The sequence below is a fragment of the Mustela lutreola genome, chromosome 11 (assembly GCF_030435805.1).
Source record: "Mustela lutreola isolate mMusLut2 chromosome 11, mMusLut2.pri, whole genome shotgun sequence".
NCBI classification, from domain to species: domain Eukaryota; kingdom Metazoa; phylum Chordata; class Mammalia; order Carnivora; family Mustelidae; genus Mustela; species Mustela lutreola.
The window spans coordinates 2720013-2745620 of record NC_081300.1 but is presented as its reverse complement, the minus strand read 5'-3'; the positions used below and the strand labels follow the sequence as shown (position 1 = coordinate 2745620).

General features: G+C 54.7%; 1 protein-coding gene across 3 annotated transcripts in view; it reads right to left on the bottom strand.

Moving 5' to 3' along the window:
• Nucleotides 1–15523: 15523 nt before the first annotated feature.
• Nucleotides 15524–25608, bottom strand: part of ZNF516 (zinc finger protein 516) — a 107776-nt gene continuing 97691 nt past the window's right edge. For all 3 annotated transcript variants that reach the window (XM_059140876.1, XM_059140877.1, XM_059140879.1), the window contains exon 4: nt 15524–17212. In XM_059140876.1, the coding sequence (XP_058996859.1) occupies nt 17196–17212 (17 nt within the window). In that variant the 3' untranslated portion in view covers nt 15524–17195. The remainder of the gene's footprint in view (nt 17213–25608) is intronic.

Sequence of the window (25608 nt, the reverse complement as noted above, 5' to 3'; positions counted from 1 at the left end):
TCTGGTCACTGTTGGACCCCATCAGTGTGAGCGCCATTTCCAAGACATTTCTCCTTGCAAAAAGGATTTCTTTCATTGACCTCATTTCTCCGTGGATCAAGTCCCCTGAGAGCAGGCGGGTGTGGCGGTGCTTTCGGCACCGGATTCCTGCAAATGTCCTTTTATTTTTTTTCCAAATCACTTGCATAGTTTTGGTGTTGCTGCCAAGACAAACCTATAAAAGGATCATTTTTCAAGAGAGAAAGGACTTGAATGGATGTAGCAGGGACTCGGCTGTGTTCCTGGGTGAGGTCCCTGGAAGCAGGCACCCGCTCCAACCGCTGGGCTGGGGGTCGGCTCTCGCCTTACACACTGGTTGTGCAGATACACATCCCCGTGTCACTCTGTACAACCTGCCTGTGCTCTCATGCACGTTAGCCAGCACCCCCAGCACCCCAGGAAGAATTGGCCTGGCTTCCTCCTGACCCTCACGCCAGGCACTGTTCCTGCCACAAACATGGCACCAAACCTTTTTCATGCAGAGAAACAAACACCACACAACTTAGGACATCATGTAACGGGCACGTACCCTCCAATACAGAGAGCAGAAGGGTTGTATCCATTGCTTTACCCCTGACTTTTTACTTATCTAGAGTGTGTATCGGTGAATGCCTCACAAGGAAGGACACACTATCTCAAAAGAATCGCAGACGTCATGCAACGGCTTCTGGACAGCATGGCTTTCTATGGCGTGCCACCTCTCTCCCTGCGGAGGCACAGGGGACAGCATATCTGTGGGTAGAGGGCGACCTGAGCGCGAACTGCAGGTGGACACGTGTCCGCTTCCGGGTGGGGGCTGCAGCCTGCAGACTCCTCCCTCCTCCCTGAGTCTCTCTGCCCCGGCGTCTGTAAGGCCCCAGATGCGGGCGGAGGCTCCCAGCCCGCCCTGGAATCCCAGGGGAATGGCAGATCGGTGACACTCGTGGGCTGGAACCTGCGGCAGGAATGAACCGGCTGCGCCAGGAGCAAGGTGCTTGTCCTCCAGGTGCTTGCCGTTGGGATCTTTGGCATTTCTTTGGACATTTGCTGCCTAAAAATCTGACTTCCGTGTCTTTACATAAGAACACAGAGCCCAGGAGAGCCCAGTGTCACTGTCGGCCCACCCCCTGCGCACCCCGGCTGAGGCGCACCCGGCAGCTTCCTCCTTCGGGGACCCCCTGCTCGGAAAGTGGCCCTTTGAGGAGTCAGCCTCACACGTCCCTCAGCCAGGTCCCCATCTCGTCCCATCCGTTACAGAATCTTGCCGTATCTGCCTCCCGAACGCATGGCCATACTGGCTGCCTCCTGCTCCTTCACAGTCTCCTCTTACGCTAACGTGCCGTGCCCCTCCGCCCTACTCAGGGCTCTGCTCCTTCCAAACCACCTCCACCCAGCAAGCAGCATGATGAGCTTTTGAAAAATGTCATTCAGATTATGTCATAATCTGCTGTTAAAAAACAAACAAAAACAAAAACAAACAAACAAACAAACAGCATCTGTGTCTCGTGTTTTCACTTAGCGTGAAGACCAGCAGTCCTGGCCTTGACGATCACCGTGTTTCTGGTGTCTCCATGTCTGGCTCTACCCCCCTGTTCTCTCCCGCACACGCAGCCTTTCCTCTCCTCCCTCTGGAGTGCTCTTCCCGGGCCCGATGTACGCTTCTGGGCTCAGCTTCGACACGCCTTCAGGGAAGGGTTCCTCCTCTGCTGAATCAGGGGCCCCGTTTCGAAAGTGTGTTTGCAGAGGTGTTTCTGAAATACCTTTTGGGGGTGCCTGGCTGGCTCAGTGAATAGAGCATGAGACTCTTGACTCTGGGGTGGTGGGTTCAAGCCCCACGTTGGGTACAGAGATTGCTTTAAAAGAATAAAATCATTGGGGCGGCGGGGTGGCTCAGTGGGTTAAAGCCTCTGCTTTCGGCTCAGATCATGGTCCCAGGGTCCTGGGATCGAGCCCCGCATCAGCTCTCTGCTCTGCAGGGAGCCTGCTTCCTCCTCTCTCTCTGCCTCTCTGCAGGCTTTTGATCTCTCTGTGTGTCAAATAAATAAATAAAATCTTTAAAAAAAGCCTATTCTGTATGAACAAATATGTAACACACGAAGAGGTCTCAGTCCTCCTAACGTCCAGCTCAGAGAGGCCAGATGCCTTCCTGCCGTCCCGATATATAATTCCTCACCATTCTCCCTTGATTAATTTTTTAAGTTTTCAAAGGGGGAAAAGCAGTTAGACTCACGATGCTTGTTTCAACAGTTTTAGTTACTCATCAGCCATGTCCAGAATCCCGGTCATAGGGCAGCTCCAGCGGTGAGGTGGAGAAATGGAGGGGCTGTGACGTCGCTCCTCGCAAACTGCCTCCTGTCTCGGGCTCGCAGGCCATTTCTTTAATTCCGTCTTCCAGAAGGCGACTCAAGTGTGTGCTCGGTGTGGATCTCCTTCCTCATTATTTTTGAAAACCCGGAGCAACATTGATCCCTTTCCTGGTTCCTCAATTTTCCCCACCCCGCTGAGATCACCGACAGTACTCTGGTCAGCAGGGTGTGCCCGCGTCTCCAGACGGAATCCATCTGGTGTAGGGCACGTGAGCACATTTCAAACATCTTCGAGACACGACAATTTCATTTCCCTCCTTCCTCCCGCCCCCCCACTCCTCCATCCTTCCCCAGAGAGCCCGTCTGCTGGGACGTATCAGACACACACGGCCCTGCCCTCCAGAAGCTTTTCCCGCCATACTAGCTCATGGTCCTATAACCTGTAATTTATCCACAAATAATAAACAAGCTTATCGATGCCGGCCATTTGATATTACAACCACTCACCTACTTGCCTTGCAATGATTTCAGTGACATCTTTCAGCGACAATATACAATCACCGCAGCGCAGCAGGGTACATTGTCCCTTGCTTTATTGCGCCGGACAGACAGTGTGTTTTTCCACAAACTGAAGGTTTGTGGCAACCGTGCACTGAGCAAGTCTACTGGCGCCTCATCTTCTAAGAGCGCTTGCTCACTTGGTGTCTCTGTGTCACGGTTTGGTAATTCTTGCAATATTTCAAATGTTTTCTTTTTTTAATTAATTAATTATTTGACAGAAAGAGATCACAAGTAGATCACAAGTAGGCAGAGAAGCAGGTAGAGAGAGAGGGGGAAGCAGGCTCCCCGCAGAGCAGAGAGCCAGACACGGGCTCGATCCCAGGACCCTGAGATCATGACCTGAGCCGACGGCAGAGGCTCAGCCCACTGAGCCACCCAGGCGCCCCATTCATACCATTATATGTGTAATGAATGGTATGACCCACAGAAAGCGAGGATGATGGTTAGCACTTTTTTAGTAACAAAGTATTTTTAATTAAGGTATACATACTATTTTTTAGTCACGATGCTGTTGGACAGTATACTAGTAGACTAGTATACTGTAAAAGTAACTTTTATAAGTTCTGGGAAACCAGAAAGTTAATGGGACTCATTTTATTGCAATATTCACTTGACTGCAGCAGTCTGCGACAGTATCTCCCAGGTTCGCCTCTGGTTCTTGCAATGAGGTCATACACCCCCTGCAATCTTACACTGTAACAGATGCTTCTGGGTCGTTTCCTAAAGTAGTACATACTCTGGAAATCTCCGATGGCAAGATACTGCCAAGAGACCATTTACAAATCACAGAACTGATTTAAGTGGCTCTAAATGCATCCCTTTAACCGCACAGGTTTACGTTCTAAGTTTCCAGCAAACATTGCAGAAGGGGCTCCTTACTTTGGTTCATTACAAGCTCTCAGACGTCCTGCCGAGGGCCTGATGTCCAGGCACTGCATGGAGGCACAAAGGCAGTTGCGTGGAGGACATTCTACCACATCTGGGCTGCAGTAGCTGCGCTCCACCTAAGGGCTCGGTCCCCACTGGCCCGCACGATCCCCACCCTCACATCGATGCAGATGGGTCTCCTTGAAAGCAGCAGGGCGTCATGGGAGTGAATGTTTGCCCAGGTGTCAGTTCAGCAGGTAATGCTCCCCTCCCTGGCAGCTCTGTCGGAACCTGTTGCCGGCTGCCTTCCTTCACTCCTGTAGGAGAATGGACACCTACTGATACTTTGACCACTTTTTTACTTTTGTCTTTTTCCTTAGGGAGCTCCCACATTTTCCTGGCCTCAGCCGTGAGGACTCACACACAAAGCTTTAGTTTCAATCTTACCTCCTCCCTGAATCTGAGTTCTAATGTTCCAGCTATTTTATTTTATTTTAGGACACTCGTTTACATAGGAGGATGACGGCAGTGATGAGAATGATGGTGGTCATGGTGACGACGGTGATATGGTGACGGTGTTGTTGGTGATGATGGCCATAGTGGTGATGGTGGTGATGGTGGTGGTGGTGATAATGGTGGTGATGGTGGTGGTGATATGGTGATGGTGGTGATGGTGGTGGTGATATGGTGATGGTGGTGATGGTGGTGATGGTGGTGGTGATATGGTGATGGTGGTGATGGTGGTGGTGATACGGTGATAGTGGTGATGGTGGTGATGGTGATGGTGATATGGTGATGGTGGTAGACGTGGTGATGATAATAGTGGTGGTGGTGATGATGGTGATGATGATGGTGATAATAGGGCAACGGGGATGACAGATAGTGGTGACGGTAACAGAGATGACGATGGTGACGGTGGTGATGACGAACGTGATCATGATGATGGTGGTGATGGCAGTGACGGCAATGACAATGGTGATGATCAGGACGGTGGTGAGGGCGGTAGTGGATACTGACGGTGGCAGGGGTGAGCATGGTGATGACAATGGTGAAGATAACGAGGACGGTGGTGACGGTGATGGCGAGGGTGGGGGTACCACTAGGACCGCTCTCTCGTGGGAGTGCCTCTGAAGGGGGCATCAGGCCAGGAGCTGACGGACATGAGGACACATGCTGAGAAAGGTCTAAGGAAAGAAGTTTCCAGAAGCACAAATGTTTCGTCAAGGATAATGTTTATCCACCACAAACAGGTAACATACTTCCCAGGGTATAGATGATGTTGCAATGTTTACTGACGAGGATACAGAAAATAGAGGATTTGCGTTGGGTTACAGCAGGCTGCCCCGGCCAGGATCCTGGGTGTCGGCAGAGCCGAGGGCACAGAGCTGGCGGAGGGAGCGTCATGACCCTTGCCTGGCAAGAAGAGCCGACGACATGAGGCCCCGAGCCCCCAGCCTGGTGCCTGCTCCTCTTTGCGATCACTTGTCCTCCATGGCTGGCTCTCACCTTCCACCTTGAAGACAACCCATGAAGACAGGCCCGGCCACTGCCACCTGTGTCAACTCTGCATTCGGTCAAAGGCGCCCTCACCTGGCCACCGCAAGTCCTCACACCCCCCTTCGTAAGGCACCAAGAGCCTTTGGCAGAGCTGGTCCTCAGGAGGCCGACTCCAGGGAAGTGAGGGCCGCTGCTTCCGCCTCCCATTTCCCCCGCACCGCCCCTGGGCCAGAAGGTCTCACCCCAACTGTGACTGTACTTGGGACCTTTGCCTGCCTCCCCCACCGGCGGGGCTGAGCGGCCGAGCTCTCCCCAAGTGGCTGCCCCTCCAGCCCTTGGTCCTTCTCTCCCTCGGCCTTGACCCCCTTCGCGGGGCCCGTCTGATGTCTTCTCATGGACGCCATCCTCCCAGACTCGGGGAAACCGAGGCCCTGACAACGCTCCTCTGTTCTCCTCCTCCCGACTCCTGGCCTTTCTCTGCTCGTGGCTGTCCTCTCCTTCTGGGGTATGCACGCCTTTGGCAACCGTGTTTCCCCAGAAGAACGTAAAAGCCCTGAAGGGCGAGAGCTAAGCCTCTGATGTGCCCCTGCAGCCCGGGAGCCTAGACCCAAGCGAGACACGCAGCGGGCGCTCATGGCAGACGAAGGCAGGAAGGAACGCCATCCGTGCTCACGGCCAAGGACCACGCAGCCGGAGCCCTTTCACCCGCCCTGACGTCGGAGCTGCCCGGCCAGCAGCCCGCCCGTGCTCCGGCACACGGCGCGCAGTACACGTTCGCTGCAACCCATGCTGAAGAAGGGATGGCTCTGAAATGGGATTAGTTTACGTTCATGTCTGACCACCGTCCACCACCTAGTGGTGGGAGACGGCAACTTCAGGGCGACGTGCTTCTGCAGGAGCACCAGGGAGAGGATGGAGGCAGGGCTGCGGCCGCTGGGGAAAGGCTGGGGGGTTCCAGCACTTGCTCTGTGACCACATCAATTCAGACTCCGGGGTTCGACCCCAGAGCTGCACCCTGCCTGGGACTGAGGGAGAGCAAAGGCCAGCCAGTGGGTCCGAAACCCCCGCGAGCCACGTGGATGAGAGCTTCCGGGGCCGTCCGCGTGTTCGCGGGACGTCGGATACGTCAGAGTGACAGTCCGGGGACTTGCATGTGGCTTCTGACGTCATCAGAGATCAGAACCACACAGAAGCTTTAACTGGAGAACACAGGAATGCTGTGTTTCCAATGGCCTCAGGACACCCCGAGATCCCTCGAGGGAAGTTAAAATAAACCGAGAAGAGTGAGCAATGCAAATCTGAGGGAGAGGCAGGGTGAAAGGCAGTAGAAATGACAAAGACCCCCGAAGCATGAAGCCAGAGAGACCAACACAACACTTACTGCCTAAGATCACAAAACCCAGTAAGACGGCAGACCCCCACGCTGGCAGTCCGCAACCCCTCCAGACCGCTCTCCAGCAGGATAAACAAGAACTTTGACAACACAGGAACTAAGAGGTTTTTCAACCTTCAAGTTCTTTAAGAGTCTTATTTTAAATTAACTTCAGGCAACTCCCCAACCCAAACCTGAATGTAGCCTCATTCGGCTTTTCACGGCGTCCTTGAATAAATGTTTGCTTTCTTGCTCTAGGGACCATCCCAAACCGGAGGGTAGTGACAGGGACGAGGTGGGACACAGTTCAGGAACGTGCCAGCCTGCACCGAGCTTCGTGAAGACCTAACAGAGCTTCCGCAAAGCTGGAAACACATGGGGATCCGGGCGGTGGGTGTCCGCGAGCAGGGCTGGCAGGCGACGGGCGGCGAGCCTTCCTGCACAAAGGCGGGCCAGGCCGCGCAAGGTGGCCGCCACGTTGCATCAGACAGACGCGGAGAAGCACTTTCCACAATGACCCACCCGCCTGTGCGTTCGTAAATCCCAGGAATCTACCGGACTTCAGGCCACGAAGACCACCATGGGACACGCACCACTTTTATTCTTTGGGAACTTAGCAGGAGGCAGTGGGGATTCTGAGCTGCCTGCCCTTCCCCCGCATGCCCAGGCCCACGCTCTCAAAGCTGGGCGATTGCTCACCTATGTCCTGGTGCTGGAGCCACAGAGCAGGGCCAACTCCTACAGGATCTCTGGACGGCCGACACTCAAAGCCTCCGAGGGCATGAACACAGCCCCTAAGGTCGCTGGGGCACCCTCGCCCCCTCGGCCCCTCGGACGGCCCGCGTCAGCTTGTACGGCCCACCTCGCCCCACAGCCGCTGCTCCCTCTACAGCCCACCCCTAGCAGAAGCACATCCAGAAAACAGCCCCACCTGATGCTCCACAGCCATGTGCACAGAGCCCCCCGGGGGCTGCACCCAGTCTCCCCTGGGACGGCCCAGCCCTTCCTGTCCTTGATAACGAACAAAGAAGCCTTTTCCCAGCGTCTACCACTGTAGCTGAATGACCAAGAACCATCGGAAGTGGTTTGGTTAACGTACAAGCCCTCGTAAGCGCTAGCTCACTTCCGTGTGAAATGTGCAGAAATTAGTTAACCTTCTCCCTTGAGCAGCCCTGTGAAGGGCCTGATGACGGACTGCCCCACAGCAACGGACCAGACGGTGGCCCGGCGGCCCGGTGGCCCTAAAACACGGATCGAAGCCCCGAGACTGTTCACTGGGTGTTCGTGGAGTGGTTTCTGTCTACAGAGAGCACAATCAGCTCTTCCTTTATTATCATTTCCGAATGTTACTAATAGAATACATTGTTTCATGAAGAGTGTGATCAGCTCGCTTTCACTGGTTGTTAACCTTTGTCGCTACAAGGAATCCAGCTATCTTTCGCTGGTCAAAAAACTTTGTGAGCGCGGGAAAGTGACCCACTTTTAAGTGTGTCAAATAAGCAGTGGAAATTTCCTGATTCACAAGGGCAATACCTGTTTTTTTTGAAAAGCTGGTACATAAAACCCATGTTACTTAATGACGATCTTACAGAACTGGAAAAACACTGCTATGTAAATTGCTTGGAAGTAATTCTGGCGCGTGTTTATGAGTCACATGAGAGGCTAGAGCATGCAGCCATCACGCCATTTGACGCGGCAGGAGTAGGAGGGAGACGGGACTGAGACGGGTCACCCTGCACAGCTGTGGGAACTGAGGCACGCCCTGTTGGGTACGGGCTGAAGAACCGGCCACTGGGGCTCCACCAGGGGACCTGGCTTTAAGGCAGCCCAACTTCTCTGCCTGCCAGCAACTCGGCTCATGGGGAGAGGCGGAGGGGACCTACTGACTCCCAGACGTCACGCTACCCGCGGTGAGCAGATCCCAGCATGCTGCAGGGGACCCGGAGGAGAAGCAGGTGCCCCGCCGGCGGAGGGTACGGGAGGTCCAGGACGCCAGGGTGGGCCCTGCACAGGCTTCCTCAGGGGTGGGGGGAGGAAAGCGCCAAGCATGCGCACCAGAGCCGGTGCCTTCAGGAAACGCTAGTCACTTGGTATTACAGGAGGCGTTGCATGACGGCACACAGAGGAATTCAGCCTCTTTCTCAAGGATATAGAAAATTACTGGTGAATTCAATCAGGAGAGTAGAAAGATCTAACGCGGATTCCAGAAGATTCCTATGGTGGCCACAGAGGGAGAGTAAATTGGAGGGGAGGTGATCCAAGGCAGAAAGACCAAGGTCATCGTCCCCAGAGCTCAGAGAATAGTGTGGGGGAGACGGTCTGTGGATTCGACAGGTGTGTGACAGAGAGAGAGAAAAGTCAGGACAACCCCCTTACTTTGGGCACGGTGACCAGCCGGCAGGTGGCTATGCCATTTACTGAGACGTATTTGTAGGAGGAAGGGCTGAGGGGAGAGAGGGAGCCTGTGAAGTCCCGGCACCCCATTGCCGGCTGAGCCCAGGGTGGCTGAGGCTCCCAGGGCACGACGCTCACCTTCACTGCCCAGGCAGGAGGCCTGTGTCCCAACCCTCGGTGGGTGCAGGGTAAGAGACGCACGTAGGAGCGGGATGCTGGCCAGGAAGACCAGGGTCGCCAGGTCGGGAAACCAAGGGCGGGGCTGGAGGGGATCGATGGAAGAGGAAATCCCACGGAAGCATCACGCAGTGCAAGGAACACAACATTCCTGTTTCGTTTGTTGAAAACACATCACTCGGAGATCAAGTATTCACAGTGCAAGTATCGGGATGTCTGGGAATGTCCTGAAATATTCCAAGAGAAAACAGCCATAATAACAAAGTAAAGTGTAGCAACAAACTTGGCAAAACGTACGTTTTATGAAAAATGTACATGTGTGTTTTTCAAAGGACATTTGAATAACACGTAGAATAAAAGGGGAAAAAAAACATGATTCTAACCAGAAAGGTCCTTTGTGATCTTAACAGGAGACAATGCAATGAAGTAAGTGAAGTAGGTGATGCTCTTCAAAGCTAGACTGGGGACTGGCAGAGGGACCGTGAAGCACCTTGTTTGGAAGACCGGCCTTAAAAGGCAGGACAGGACGTACGGGAGGGAAAGGAAGCAGAGGACCAGAGGACCAAAGGTGGTGGGGTTTTGGGGGGCGGTGGTGGGGAATAGGATGTCTCGATCATGAAGGAAAGAGCCAATAGAGAAGGAAAGACCAAATCTGGGAGAAACTGGCCAATGGATGCCTGTGTTCCACCTAGGACGTACCGCATGTCCTACCCAGGCTCTCAGAAATCCCAATCGGTGTTGTCCTCCCTCCGTGTTCGTAACTTCCGGGAAGTCCATCGAGAGACTCTTCGACCCAGAAAGAAGAGCTCAGGAGTCCGGAGCGTCTGGTTCTGACCCGGTGGTCGCCTGCCCGCCTGCTGGACACAGGGGCTACTGTCTGCACCTTAGTTGCAGGATCGCCACCGTGGTCCGCGGGGTAATGGGGGTCTCAGAGCTCCGGAAAGCGGGAACAGGTCTCGCAGAGATCATCACTGTTACTCACCCAGCTTCCTTAGGGATGGGAGGCAGAACACGCCGAGGCAGAACAACAGTAGCTGGCGAGCCCACGGGCCCGAGCCCCAACGGTGTGTCCGCAAGCTACTGCTTGTGTCACTTTGAGCACGGTGCCCTTCCAGAACCTTCTGTGTTTTTGCCCTTAAACTAGACTTAATGATGCCGGCTTTGAAGGTGCAGGGAGACTTGCCATAAGGAATGGCCTTTCCCAACCCCAGAGCCTGTCCTCTCGAACGTCCGCTGTTCTTTGGTTCTGAATCTACCTCTCCAGACCGAACCAGATCCCACTGAGACCAGTCACAGTGCCAAAGTGCTGACCCAGGTCCTTCTCAACCCTGTTCTGCCTCGGGCTAAGGCCTCCCTCCGTCAACCGCTGGCTTCTCCGGTTCCTCAAACCCGCGCGGTGGCCCATCAGCGACTCGGCACAGACGTGCACTGTTGCTGGCCTGTCCCAGCACCTTGCCCACGGAGACCCCTGCTCTCTCTGCCCGACGGCTCACTTGGAGCTACTGTCCCCAGCGACCCCGGCCGTGTCATCGGCCCCTGTTCTCGATGCAATCTGACAACTTGAAGTACGTTCTGAAGGTGCGGTGGTTATTTCCCAGAATACTCCTCTCTGGATTGTCGTCACTGAAATCCCCGGGTCACCCTTCTCTCACGCATCGAAATCTGCTTGGAGGCTACCCAGGTCCACGAAGGTTTGAGATCAGATGCCCATTTTAACTCTAAATCATCACCTCCACCGTTTTATAAAATTGTTTCTGAAGTTTTAGGTCAGTGCCCCTGGGTCGTGGTAACACAGAAGCGTTTGGCTGGTTTAGAAGATCCTGGTCCCTCCTCCCCCGCCCAGCGGGCTCCTGCCTCCTCCACCCACGCCCCGCAGCCCTGACATGCCCAGCATCAGGTCAGCTCCAGGATGTCCCCGTCCTCCTGTGGGACACAGCCAAGGGCAGGCTCGCGTCGCCGGGCTCTCCCACCCAGCACCTGGGGCTGCGCTGTGCCGTGGCAGGGGCCCCGGACTTGGGGCATGGATTTATAAAGTCAGAAACGTCCTGTACCATTTCCACAATTGGGCCCAGGCCCGTGGGCTCGCCAGCTACTGTTGTTCTGCCTCAGCAGAGGCGTTTTCTGCCTCGGCGTGTTCTGCCTCCCACCCCTAAGGAAGCTGGGTGAGTAACAGTGATGATCTCTGCGAGACCTGTTCCCGCTTTCCAGAGCTCTGAGACCCCCATTACTCCCGGACAGTCTGAACTCTTGGGATGAGACGGGCACGCTCTTCTGGTTCCAATTTGCTTCGCCGTGCCTCCCGCCACTGAGAGCGGCTCCGAGGGGCGAAGTCCCCATAGGTCTTCACTTGCTCCTTCTCCTGTACATCTCCAAGACCTCACAACCACTCACCTGAGCTGCGTGAAGATTTTCTTCGTAAAAGACGCCCCTCTGTTTTCGATTCCTTGTCCCCTGTCCTGCACATGTTCGAGTTCACCACGCTTTAAAAGGTCATTTCCCGAACTGAAATGAGCCCATCAGGAGACAAAGTGAAGCCACAGGTCAGGTGGGGACACTTCTCCTGCCCTGAACACGCATCCTCCACTGACAAATCCGGGTCCAGAGAAAGGTGAGCTTCCTTGTCCCCTCTGAAACTCAGAATGTTGGCCACGCGCTCGGGGGTCAGTCTGAGCCCCCCCTGCAGAGACCCGGCCTCCCGTCAGGAGGCCTCCTTGGGAAGAGACTCCCATACTAGCTTCTTCCGTTGGAAGAAGGGAAAAAAGATGGCATTCTCATTACGATCTTTATTTCACTCTTTCCTCTTCCCTCAGAGGAACCCAGAGGGTGCGCCACCTGATGTCCCCTGCTGCCAGGTCCCCGTGGCCCTTCCCCAGCCACAAAGCCCTGCCACAGCCTCGTGTGTCCACGGGCAGGGACTCTCCAAGAACTCATCACATGGGCCGAGACCAGAGCACGTCCCGTTCTCCTTCAATTATTCTGCTCATCTCTTGAACGAGAACTCACCTTTTCAAAGTTCAGGCGGGGAACACGAACAGCCCAGATGAGACACACATCGTTTTCAAACGGCAAGAAATCAGACGCAGGGCAAGAAGGTGCCGTCACAAACAGCGGGATTTGTTTCTCAAGCGTGTGTGTTCTGTGTGGTGGGGGGGTGTGCGTGCACGCGTGTGTGTGAAGCATGGCCACGCCCAGTCCCTGCCTCCAAGGTGCTCCGTGGCCGACTAGAGCGCAGGAAACAGTCAGTGGCCATCTTACGCCATCTTCTCCCAGTGGCCAAGGAGCCCCCAGCCCGCGGCTGTCTGCTGTCTGGTGACCAGCAGGGAGACAGAAGGAACGCACCTTCCTGGAGAAAGGACTGTGGCCACCTGGAGAAAGCCCAGGGTCGGGGAAGGTGTCTGGGCATGAAGTTAGGAGCTCCCACGCCTGTGTCCTGTGAAAGGAAGTCCCTGCATCGGGGCACAGGGAGGTCTGGGCCAGGGTTTCTGCCGGGCACCAGCAGGACTGTCCGTTCCCACCTCTCTTACTGCCAGTGGAGACACAGTTATACCTTCTCACTTCAAAACACTTCTCAGCTTTTTAAGCTGAAGTCCCCTGAGGGCCTCAGACCTCATGTTCTTGATCCCGTCACTTCATGTGACTCGGGCTCGCTCTGCGTCCGTCCTGCGCACGCCGCGTGACTCGGGCGGCCAGAGTAGGGACGGTGTGTGCGTTTGGTGAGGGAACAGCGAGGGGCGCCGCGGGAGAAAACGAGTGCTGTACGGTCACCTTCCAAAACAAGAAACAGTGTGCATGCCCTGGAGTCGGCAAAAAAATAAAAAAACAAACAAAAACAAAAAGAAAACACTCTGGCCATCCTGACATGGTGTTAGATGAGTTATCTTGTGAGTCACGCTAAAACCCTTCTGCTTCTAGAAAGAACTCTACACTTGGCTTTGTGTTCTGCCAATGAAAACAGGAAACCACAGATCGAGACGAAGTTTAGGCACCTCCTGGGACCGGCGAAGAAGGTCTTAACGAGTCTCAGCAACTCCAAGATCTTTTTATTGATTTCAAAGTCCAATAGAATGAATATGTTTTATCTAAATATTTTTTCACATAACTGAAACACTGAATTATTTTTTCAGAAATAGAGTTAAATACATCCATCTAGTTACAAATCTAATATAAAGAGTACAAAATATAATGTTATAAACTGTATTTAAAAAAAAAAAAAAAAGAAATACAAACTCTATGGTCTTTTGCATTTGACTGCTTCAGAGTGTGATCAGCGCAGTGGATGAAGAATGAAGCCCCCTCGGTCCCGTCCCACGGGTGTGCAGGAGCCCGGCCCGCACCGAAACCACCTCCGGGAGCCCTGGCCGTGGTTCCCTTTCACTCCGGGGACAGAAGGCTCCACACCCGGAACTCAGCGACGAGAGACAAACACGGCCCCGCTCCTTCGGCGCCACTGACACCCTCAGGGCTTGGGAGTCAGCATGTTGGCTTTAAAGCAGAGGCTGGTAAAGGGAATCTGGGCACAAGAATCTTGGAGGCACAGTGTCTCTGGGGCACAGACCGACACGTGTCGTCACTGCAGGATCGAGGCGACACCCGTCCCGCGGGCTCCGAGCGCTCTGGCTGTCGTGCTCTCAGCCGGCGGCTCCCCGTCCGCGCCGCACTCGAGACTGCGCCCATCCGAAAGCGGGGCTCGCTTACCAACGGCTGTGTGCGGGCCCTTGTTCCGGATGTTTCCGGAATATTACGTGACCTGTGACAGAGTGGCCACGTCTGAACGTGGCTCGGGACACAGATGGCAAGAGCCACGTCCCTCACCCGGCGCAGCGGCCACGGGCCAGGACTACCGCGAGCAGCTTCCCGGGCGCGCTTCTTGGGAAACTGGTGTCTTTCTTGATTTCGAAAATAAATGAGTATCAGAGAAACCGCTCCGAGTATTTCATACTTTTCGAAACTAGAAAGGCAAAATCGCCGAGCCCTGCAGGTCTGTGCTGCGTTCGGACCGGCGGGAGACGGAGCCTTCGGAGAGGCCGAGGGACCCTCCCGGAGCAGGCGGCGGAGCGGCCGAGGCGGGCTGCGTCCTGGAAGGGGCCGGCGGCAGACGCTGCGGAGAACGGACGCGGCCTTCTTCGAGTTAAGGAGTGTGAGTGAGTGACCTGAAACGCTCCTCAGCTCGTCGTCATTCTGTGTGACCGGACGGGGACAAGGAGGAAAGACGTGAGCGGGGAGGGGAGGGGCGCGGACAGCCGGACCGACAGCCGCCCGGGGCAGCGAGGGCGCCGGCGGGCCGGGGAGACACACGGAGAAGCTGCGGTGTCCACAAGCAAACCCTTTATTGTCTAAGTTACATCAGACGCCAACACTGTAAAAATCCTGTTAGGAAACAAGGAAACAGCAGGTCGGTAGAGGTAGTAGAAAGAGTCTGTAACAGTCAGAAGACGACTTACAGGAGGGATCACGTGGAAATTATCGTTCGAAAAAAAGCAAATCAAAACATTGGCTAAATAAATAAGAAAACACAGATCATATTAAATACTATGGTCAAACAGACACCAACGCATGAACAGACCCAACCATACTGCTGACCAGTGACAGAAGGAAGCCACAGTCCAGCCCCAGACAGCGTGGCTGCTCCGTTCTGGGGCCGCCGCCTTCTGCGCTGGGCCAGGCACGCGCTCCCACAAGCGGACTTGGACTGCGCGCTTTGCCCGCGGGACCGGGGGTGCACCCCTCTCGCCATCAGGCCATTCCGGCCACTGGCGGGGCTCCGGGGTCGTTGGGGCGTGGGGGGGAGCTTCCAAAACAGGAAGAATGGACAAGACAGCTCCATGTCACTTTGGGGACAGAACTGCTTTTAATCGCTAGAACACAGAGAAAGACAGGACTGGGTCTGGAGCCCCTGTGCGCCCTGACCTGTCACTGTTCACTTTCAGCTGAGAAAATGAAAGCCGGAACTTATCACTGTGGGGAAACTATCGAAATGATCAAACAGAAGTCAAGAGAAAGGCATTCTGATTTCTAACAGAGGAATGTGTCTCTGCAACTTTGCTCAAAATACAGAAACAGTCGATCACAGCTGCTCGATACAATCGGCGTGAATGTTCCTAATTACGCCAACACAACAGATCATTCCGGAACAAACCTGGTGTACGAGGATCAGGAAAAAGTGAGTGAAAACATCGTGCACACAGGCATACGCGTGTGTACATCCATACGTAAAGAGGAGCTACCCAGTTACATCCCACTGTTTCCAAGTGTTGCAAAGTAACCGGAACCTCAAGTAATTTAAATTCAGTAACAAGTAGAATCCAGAACCAAACATTAACTAATAACAACATCAACAATAATAATAATATAATAATTCAACAAATCATTAGAACAGGAAAACCACACTTCAGGGTTTGTGTCTGTGCGCGCGCACGAGTTTAAACATATCTTTGTATCAGAAGCCCATTTTCTACAAAAAACTGCGCTGATCCATGACTGTATTAAGTAAACTGTTGCTCTCACCAGTATTAAAGGTTAGGATAATTTCTGTACAGGTAAAATTATTGCTTTTTTGAAAAATATATTTAGCATGCTTGTTTTTAATCTGTTTCCTGCCTTTACAAAATGTCACGATTAAAAAAAACCTAGTAAAGCTTTTGCAAAAAATTTCACAGAACATTGTCATTCAAGGCAGCAACCTTTGATAATGCATAAAATCATATGTGCAAAAATCTGAAACTCTCAGAAATATTACCATCGCACACAGTGCCACGGTAACAGGAAAAGAAAATATTTCTATCTGTGGAATACAATTTTAGCTGCGTACACTGCACGGTTTAAGATCCTTTGTTTTGGGCCTTAACCCCCCACCACAAAAACTTGCATTTGCGGGACTGAGGAAGAGGTATATGAAGCTGTCCCCACCCAGGAGCCAGGGGACCTCCACGCTCCGGGAATGAAGGGACTCATCCCATGGAGGTCCCCGGGCCCGAGAAGACACGACACCTACTAGCTGGGCCGGGCGGGGGCAGCTGGGAGGGAGAGGAGCACAGGTTTCCAGAGCACCAGGGCCCCCGGATCTGCTCAGGGATGCTCCTGCCATCACTGAAACGGGTCTAGACCGGGGCAGGGAGTTTCAGTGGCTAGAGAATTTACGGGCAGTCTTCCTTGGGGAGCAGTCCGCAGAGTGTAGCCCTGTTACAAAAAGGTCCTGAGAATAAACAAAGAAGCCTGCTTGTCTTAGTGTTCAACTAGCTCTTTCCCGAAGCAAATACACGCACTCCTGTGGGTGTGTGTCCCCTGCAGGCTCGCCGAGCACAAAGGACGGGAAGGTCGGGCAGAGCAAACGGGAAACACCCGCGGCCCCCAAAGGCCACCAGTTAGGACCACACCATGGCCCCAAGCCACCGGGCCTGCTTTCCGCAGTGACCAGTGCTCCCTCCTTCCTCTCTTGTGGACGACTTTAAACACCCGCTACGACACAGACGGCTGTGGCACTAACGCTCCACCAGCCGCCCCACCACGTGTCCTGGCGTTACCCGACTGTCCTCTGAGCGTCAGCAGCTCCCGCCGGCGCCCAGCTCTTCCGTCTCTCTGACACGCACAAGAATCTCTCTCCAGTGTCTCAGACGTGTGTCCAGCAACACAGAGGCCTGTGCTCTGAGCGTACCTGCCAATAGCACTGTTTATGATAAGAAAATAGGGGGCGGCGGTCGATGAGCCCAGAGCTGCCCAGAGTATGTACACGGGATCCTGGAGGAGACCATCTTCGTGTGCTCCAAACCGTTTCCCAAGGCGCAGAAGCATCTCCCTTTGGCCTGCGCTCCAGCACGGCCGCGCCCGGGTCAGGCCAGGGTCGGGCCATCCGGTCGGGGCTCCTGCAGCTTCTCCTCCACGGGGGGTCGGGGTCACTGCCGGGACGTCCATGGGGGGCTGTGAACGGCTGTCACGGGGCACCAGGGTACGCCGGCCACGAGTCTCTAGGTTCCCTTTCTGTGAGGCACTGCTGGACGGGATTGGGGTTAGAACGGTCTCTCCCCTAGATGAGAAAAAGCAGACAACAGAGAAGCTCATTTCTGCCTTTTGGTATCTAAGTGCATTTTCCCTATTAATTTTCTTATCAACCCCCAAGAGCAGGGCGACCTTGACGCAGCAACCCCGTCAGGTGGGTGGAGACCCCTGACTGCTGCAGGAAATCACTCTGCTCGAGCAGAAGAGATTTTAAATGGGCCTTCCTGCTCTGCGGGGGCAGCTTCAGACAATCATTCGCAAGGCTGCAGAGAGGATGGCCGGCCGCCTCCGTTTCACATCCAAGAAGGCGAACAAGCATCCAGACCAGCCCCGGAGGTGAAGTGACAAGATGGAATTGGGGGAGGATTCCCAAAAAAAGGAGAATTTTGTAGCACGACGCGGATTTACAGGTGAGTGACAGCTCCGCAAGGAGGCTGAATTTGGGGGTCAGACAGACAGTCAAAAAAGGACAGCTCCCACATCGATCCGTCGGAACCGAGTGCTTCCACCGATTCCCGTACATAATCACCACGTTGGGAAAACAGAAGGGGTTCTCTAAAGTCAAGTGCACGGCGAGATAAAAATGGGAAAACATGTGAGCCTGCGGCTTTCAGAGAAGGCTCTCCAGTGACATTCGAAGCATCGCTGTTGGAACAATGGAGTTTACCATCCGAGAACAAAAACAACAGGGCGAGATTAATCTTACTGAACTGCATGAACCTCCAGCTGACGTCCTGACGGAAAGAGACCGATCACTTGACATTAACACGCACACGACGCCACAGCACTCCCGCGCCGTTCTCACTGGTTTCCAGCCGTGCCTCCGGGAACCCCAGAAATCCTGGGGGGAGGGCTGGCTGACACCGTGCATTAAGCGCTTCTCTTTAGTCAAGTTTCTGAAAGCTCCTACTTAAAACCAGCCCCACGTGCATGACGTCCATCAGTCAACACTGACGGAGGCCCAGGAAGACACTGGACCAAAGTTCTGGGGGGGCTGGGGCGGGCACAGTGGCACAGGCAGGAACTTATCCGACGCGTAAGAGTAACTCCACGTCCTCGGGTAGACGGCGCATTCCCCGCAGCGAGCGGAGCGCGAGGTTTTACATTTTTGCACAGCGACCTCACACCACGGAGATTCATAACAGGGCACTTTCCAAACTGCTTCTAGATACATTCAAGAAAGGAAAATGGCCTTTGTGTTTGCCAAGAGAAAAATGAGTTATTGTCAGTGCTTAGGTGAATGGCCTGGAAGTCTCCCCAGAATGACTCGCCGGCGATTCTGAACAGTTTCCACTCTGCACACGCGACAGCGACGGCGCCCCTGACCGCCGCCTGCACCTTGTTTCCTTGGGGCCAGAATACACAAGCTTGCACAGGGCAGATTAGAGAGGGAACAAGAGGACGCGGCTCCCTCCATGAAGGACAGAAGTTTTGAATTGCAAAGCTCAGGAAGTTTTAAAAATGATTCGGAAGGACTGCAAAATCTGGTAACCCTAACCACCAGGTTGTTAAATTCAGTCCATAAATCTAGACACAGTAATGCCTATTTTTGCTTTGGAACTGAAGCAATATGTTCAGACAGCATCTCATTCTTTAAGGGAGTCATCAACATTTTATTCCTCAATACAGCGACCTACAGGCTTTTTAGGAAATGAAAGAAATTCATTTGAGAAATCGGCACATGGGAAATGCAGCCCGGGAAGAAAGGAGTCACAGAAATATGCACGTGCACACCTAGGATTTTGAGTGCACACATGCTGCTTTCTCCCGCTATGAGACAGAATACTCAGAAGACGAGAAACATGTTTTTAGAAAAATCTGTGGGTTTTCTGCTGCTCTGTGAATTATGGGCTTTTCAGTAACAGCAACACTAAAGAAAATAATTATCTTCCTTAATGCACTTCAATGTTCTAGGGATGGATACTGACTTCCGGAACTTCATGAGGTCTACTTTTTCTCCCTTTTGGCTTTATAAGGTAAGGGGATGTACGTGTACTCCTGTGGGGAGGGGTGAGGACACAAACACCCTCCCAGGACACACGCGAACCTGTCGGCCTTCAGAGGGAAGGGGACGCGACCAGCGTCTGACACACGCGGTGTGGTGCTCTAGGCCGGATGAGGTCACACGCAGCACCTTCCTGACTGCGACCTTCACTCACCGCGCCGCAGGCGAGGGGCGGCTCTCAGGACCGCGTGTCACTTTGGACAAACCACGCATCCTGTTCACAGCTTTTCATAGTACGTTCAACTCAAGAGAAAGGTGGAAAACGTGTTTTGAGGTGTCTGTTTGGTTTTACCAATACGGAAGCTGCTTGGAGACCTGAGCGGGACTTTGAAATCCGACGTGTGACACTGAGACCCCAACAGTGACCGGAAACTGGACTGGGCGGCTCCACGAGTCTCCATCACCTGCATCATAATATCCAGAGCTAAACCAGGCCCCCAGTTACTTTTTCATTTCCCCTTATTTTGATTAATGGAATTATTTCTCTGGCTTAACTACTTTAAAATAACATTTAGAATAATAAGAAATAAACTATTAATCATAGTCTTTAAATTTTGGCAAGGAATCCAAACACACTGGGAACACCAGATTTGCTATTTCAGCAAAAGTCAGTCTGGTCTTTTAAATCCAAAAGCCAGGATACAGCAGGGAGACAGGGTCCATTCTTCTTGGTTCTAAAACCATTTCAATTTCTAACGTTTAACCACATAACAGAAAAGACAATTTCTTCACAACACACAGACAAAGCCACCTAGAATTCTCCCCCCAAACACCACTAGGACAACAATACCCATATGTCAGCCTATTATTTTTTAAAAATCTTGCTGATGATGAATACTGGTGATTACTGGGAACTAAACGTTCACTCAGTCCTGCTGAATCTATGACAAAGCATCTTGGAAGGATGCCCTCCTTTCATTTAGAATTTAGCTTCGAGCATCAGCTACCCTCACGACTGGACTTGGGTGCACTTACGAGAAGCACAAAAGTGGGGCCTTCATTCCTGAGGGTGGGGACAGTACACCCAGAGCCGTGGCCAGGCCTCACGCGGGATGACACTCCTCCCCTCCAGCACCCACGCCCTGCGAGAGCAGACACTGCAGAACAGACACCATGACCACGAGTCTCCTTCTAGAAGCTCGACCACTAAATCCACGCCTGTAACTTGTAAGGGTTCAGCGACCCTGTCCACTCGAGCTGTGGGAGGAATGCCTGCTGACCAGCGCCCGTACGGAGAAGAGCACGCTGCCACAGCACACAACCAAAGAGAATCACTTCATTTCCCCAAGTTTCTTTCATTCTGACCTAACAGAAGCAGATTCATTTTGGCTCTGGGCCTGGACCCCGTGCCTCACTCGGAGACCGGGGACATCATGATCTGTCCGAATTAGCTAACACACAGACTCTGGATGCTAATTTGGCAAATCAGGGGGCTGCTGCGTGGTTGCCGGTGTGACACGGCAGAGAACTGGGGCCCCAGGTCTTGGCGACAAAAGGCACAGTGCCTGGCTCTGGCAGCACCAGGATGTCCAGAAAAAAGAACCGCCATCGGGGCTGGTTGGCTCATTCAATCTGGGAGCAGCATCCTGCCTCCGCATGTGCCTGGATCCCAGCGGTCACGGCGGGCAGCGGCAGACCCATCCCAGAGCACACCTGGATCCCAGCGGTCACGGCGGGCAGCGGCAGACCCATCCCAGAGCACACCTGGATCCCAGCGGTCACGGCGGGCAGCGGCAGACCCATCCCAGAGCACACCTGGATCCCAGCGGTCACGGCGGGCAGCGGCAGACCCATCCCAGAGCACACCTGGATCCCAGTGGTCACAGCGGGCAGCGGCAGACCCATCCCAGAGCGCGTATGCGGCCCACAGTGTCTTCAGGGCGAGGGTACGACGTGCTCCTGGGGTTACCACAGACACGGGGCACCGGCACAAAGTCCCACACCCCAGGCAGGGCGGGGGGCAGGGCAGCTTCCTACTCAGGACCCCAGGGTCTCAACAGTTCAAAAGTGGACCTCGCTCGCTCTCTCAAATAAATAAAACTTAAAAAAAAAAAGCCACTTTAAATGTGACAAAGGACAAGAGGCACAACCAGGGGCCGCGACCTCCCCCTAGGAATTAAGCAAACCAGCAGCTCCAGTGGGAGGGGCAGGTAATCCAGCACAAGGCCAGGGTCACAGGTCTGAGTGAACGTGTCCCACGGTTGGCCAGAAGGACAGCTGACCCACAGAGGGCCTGGCCCCGAGAGGGAACGGCGGCTTAGAGCACGTAATGTGCATCCCTGCGGACAGGAAGCCCACAGGTCAGTCGGTTAAGCACAAAACTGCAGAATTTGCGTCCACAAGCCCAGAGAAACATAAACCATCTTTTCTCGGTCACAGTCCAGCACGGGTACCAACCGTTACGAAACCCCAACTAAGTACCGCAGCAAAGACACAGCGTAAGACACAGGCTGTGACGAGGCTCGCTGACTCGCGTGTCGCTGTGACAGGGCACCCGTGACAGGAGGCGGGGCGGAAGGAGCGCAGCGCCCACACCGGACGCGCGACCCCGAAGAACCTCGCCAAGCTCCTGGTGGGTCCGCCGGGCCTCGGCCGCGACACCCAACACTCTCCGCGGAAAGCCACGCCCTAGGGAGATGCAACGGGTCGCCTGCGGGCCACGGACACTCTGCCCCGACGCCAGCTGTGACCTCCAGCGCACTCTCCAGCCCCGGTGCATCCGCGTTACGTCCCGCAAACACGCCGCGGTGAGTCCCGCCATGAGGGCGTCTGTCTACACCCGTGGGAAACGGCGGCGCCCAGGCCACGTCTGGGTGGGGATCTGTTAACTCCGCATCCGGAGAGACGTTAGTTACGTCCGAAACGGTCCCAGCACCGCCAAGTGCTTTCTTTCTATGCTAAAACAGCCCGTTTCATGGACAGACAGAAACTGCTGACTGGAAAACGCTACCACACAACAGGGTGTTCAGTCGGTGACGTGAAGAACAGGCTTTTTAGCAACCGGCAGACGTTCTAAAATCATAGTAAGACACAAGCACCAAGTGCAGGACAGGCCACTCCGGGCGAAGGTCCACCTGTGTGGCAGTGGACGCTCCCCTGACAGCTTTGCAGCGAAGCTTCCCTTCTTGAGACACACACCGGGAGGCCACCGTCACCGTCCCCACCCTCAGCAGCCCAGAGTCCCGGGGACGGTTACGCTGGTCAGACAGGACCCATGAGCGTGCGCTGACCCCGTGACAGGGCCCGAACACTTGCCCCGGCTGCCGAGACGCCGCTCCCTTCACAAAGGGGACAGCGAGCAGCTACAGAATCCCGTCAGAAAGCGAGAATGTCAGCGGAAAGTGCCCGTGGGAGGAGAGAGCACAGGGATGTTCTGTGCGGGGACAGGAGTGGGGAGAGCCCTTAGCCCAGGACGACCCACAAGGCCACTGAGGACGGTGCGCGCCCTGCGACAGGAGCTCACACTGAACCCCTCCGACGGCGTGGCACGCCGTGGGGATGCTGAGCGGTGAACACACGGAGGCCATCCAAAGCGGCAGCAGAAAAACGCAGCACTTCCATTCAGCCGACCACACGGCCTTGATCAAGTATGCGCCGGCGCGCACGCACCGACACACAGACACACGCTGTTCTCCTGTGCACTTTGCCGCATCGTTTTCTCTTTCCTCTCTGAGAAAGGACCGCTGCCCTTCATGGTCAGTAATGTCGTGCCCGAGCTACCCCGGAATTCGGAGCCCAACATGAAGGTTATAGACTTCATTTGAGCCGAAGACGGGCTGGGGACAAGCGCTCTAACACTCTGACCTGGACACTAGAGTTGCGCAGCAAGGAGGCCCGGTGAACGGCAGGCGCCTCCGCGAGGCAGGCGCAGACGCTCCCCAGCCCCGCACGCTAACGTGACCCGATCAAACACACTTGCCTGTCTGCAAGGGGAAGGGGAGCCTGGACGCCTGCGGGGACCCCTCACGGAGCCCGGCGAAGGAAGCACACACCTCGCATCACCGTCACATCAAGTGTCTGTGTGGCGGCAGCAGCGCTGGACGGGACACTCCCCGGCACGGCCCTGGACAAGTCTCAGGCTTGTCCTCGGACAAGGGACTCTGTCAAGTCCCAACAACAGAGACCTTACATCTCATTCTATCTAAAATCAGCTCGTCCTGTTACCCTCAAGTTTCATTCTAAAGTCCCTATTCTCACCTAACATAGGCTGACCACGAAGCGTGAAAACCCAGATAATGTATTATTTTTCTATTCTATCAACAGAACAGTCCTACTCTGCAGATGGAAGTTTCCAGACTCGCCAGCCACAGAGCAGACCCTGTGTTTCAGGCTTCAAGGGTGGTGGTCGGAGTCCCTCCAGGAAGCGACAGTCGTCACGCCACAGAACATCCTTCCTCCCCTGGCAGGGCCTCCCCACAAACATCATTCTGTCGCAACACGTGGGGAGACGGCCTCGGAGAACTCTCCGCCCCGATGTCTGGAAGGACCCGATGTCTCCGAGGCACCGCCCGATGGCACGGCCTCTGTGTGAGCAGAACACGAGCCCTGACAGAGTCACACTGGCCCCCACAAACACTGCACGTGGCACAGACGGCCGCTCTTCTCAGATGGTTCCCTTCAGCAGCCTCTGCCTCCCCCACAACAGCGGGAGGCCAGGAGGTGCATTCCTGCGGCCCGCGTGGAGGAGTTGAGACCTTTACTCTACACGGACACCCCCGAGAGGAGGCTCGCATCCGATCCGAGAGGAGGTGGATCTGACCACGGAATGGGAGCCGACCAGCACGGGCCGACCCATCAGTGGTGCAGGCCAGAAAGATGACTTGGAACCGAAAGAACTTAATTTTCTAGATTCATGATGTGAAATTCAACTGCGTAGCACACCAAAGCCACGGACGCCTGGCCAGCAGAAGACAAAAACCTCAGGAATCTGCGTCAGTGGCACCTTCAGAAATGCGTCAGGGCGGTGATCTAGGGGCCACTCGCATCTGCCGGCGGCACAATGACAGAGGGCCTCCCTACAAGAACCGTCAGCCCCCCACTCACCTCTCGGCCAGGCCACGCCTGCCACGTCTCCTTCCTATGCAACACCTCAAGGGCCATCCAGAAACATCCCAAGAAGGAGAAAGGAACCAGCAAAGGCCCCGGAGGGGCGACCACAGACGGGACACGTGGGCAGGGCGTGGACAAGCCGAGGAGTTCGAGGAGTCCACAGGTGTTCCCATGGGACAGCCCAGACCCGGCCCCAAAGTCGAGCCCAGAGCCCAAGGGGGGCCACAGAGGGGAGGGCCATGCAGGGGGCGTCCCGTCCGTGCACGGCCATCACACAGACACCAGCCAAGTGACGGAGAGAAACCGATCTCTGCTCTTCCCTAAACCCAGGAAACCATGGTTCTAGAAACACACTTAATATATTACAGCTGAAAAGTTTAGGATCTGCCCTTAAGGAACCCACGTCAGCGTGAATTTAAACGCCCTAAACGCCCTTAATCCACGGAGCTGTTATGTCCATGTGTACACGGGCAGAGGACCCAAGAGAAGCACGTGTGTGTGAGGCACGAGTCAGCGTTTCTCACATGTAGAAGGTCAGTGTGGAACCTCTCTTAAACCGCGCACACACGCATACACGCACATTAAACCCCGAGAACCATTTACAATTCTTAAGGAAAAGGAGAACATTTCTGGCTACTGCATACTTCCAAGCTGCCACGTGAAATTCTCAAAACCCGAACTTGAAACGGACTTCTACTTTTTGGGGGGAAAAGCAACAACAGCACCGTCGGACGGGCAGCACGACAGGCAGCGCGACGGGCCGGTACAGAGGAGGGTCGCACCATGACGCCCCAGGTCTGGGCGCTAAGCAGAAGCCACTGACACAGGGACAGGCTTCCCCGGTCTGGGCACCCGAGGCCACAGTCACTGGAAGGAGTGGACAGCGGGTCACGGCTGCTGGGCACACGGGTACCCACGGAAACTTGCCCACTGTCAGCGGCCTCTGACTTCTCAGCTTTGAGACCCACGGAAACCAAACCTAGAGCAATGGGGCTGCCCCCAGGTCTAAAGGGCGCCCACGCACTGTGACTCGTCTCCCAGCAAATAATCTGCATGCCTGGAAACGTCCCTGGGACGTGCAAAACTCACTGAATTAACTGAAACCTGAACATGTGAACACACCAGGCCACGGGCCGGCTGCCTTCTATCACCCGCCACAGCCTGGCGCCGCGCCCCTGACCCGAGGGGAGGCGTTGCGGACACAGGGCCTTCCAGCCTTGCCTCCCAGCACCTTGGTGATGGCGCGTCTCAGCGACCTCTGGGCTTCCGTGCCTTTAGCTTCATTCTAGAAAGTTCCCAGGAAGCGCGGGCTCTGAGCAAAAAGGACAGACGCCAGCCTCGAATGAGGACCCCACTGGCAAAACCTCCGA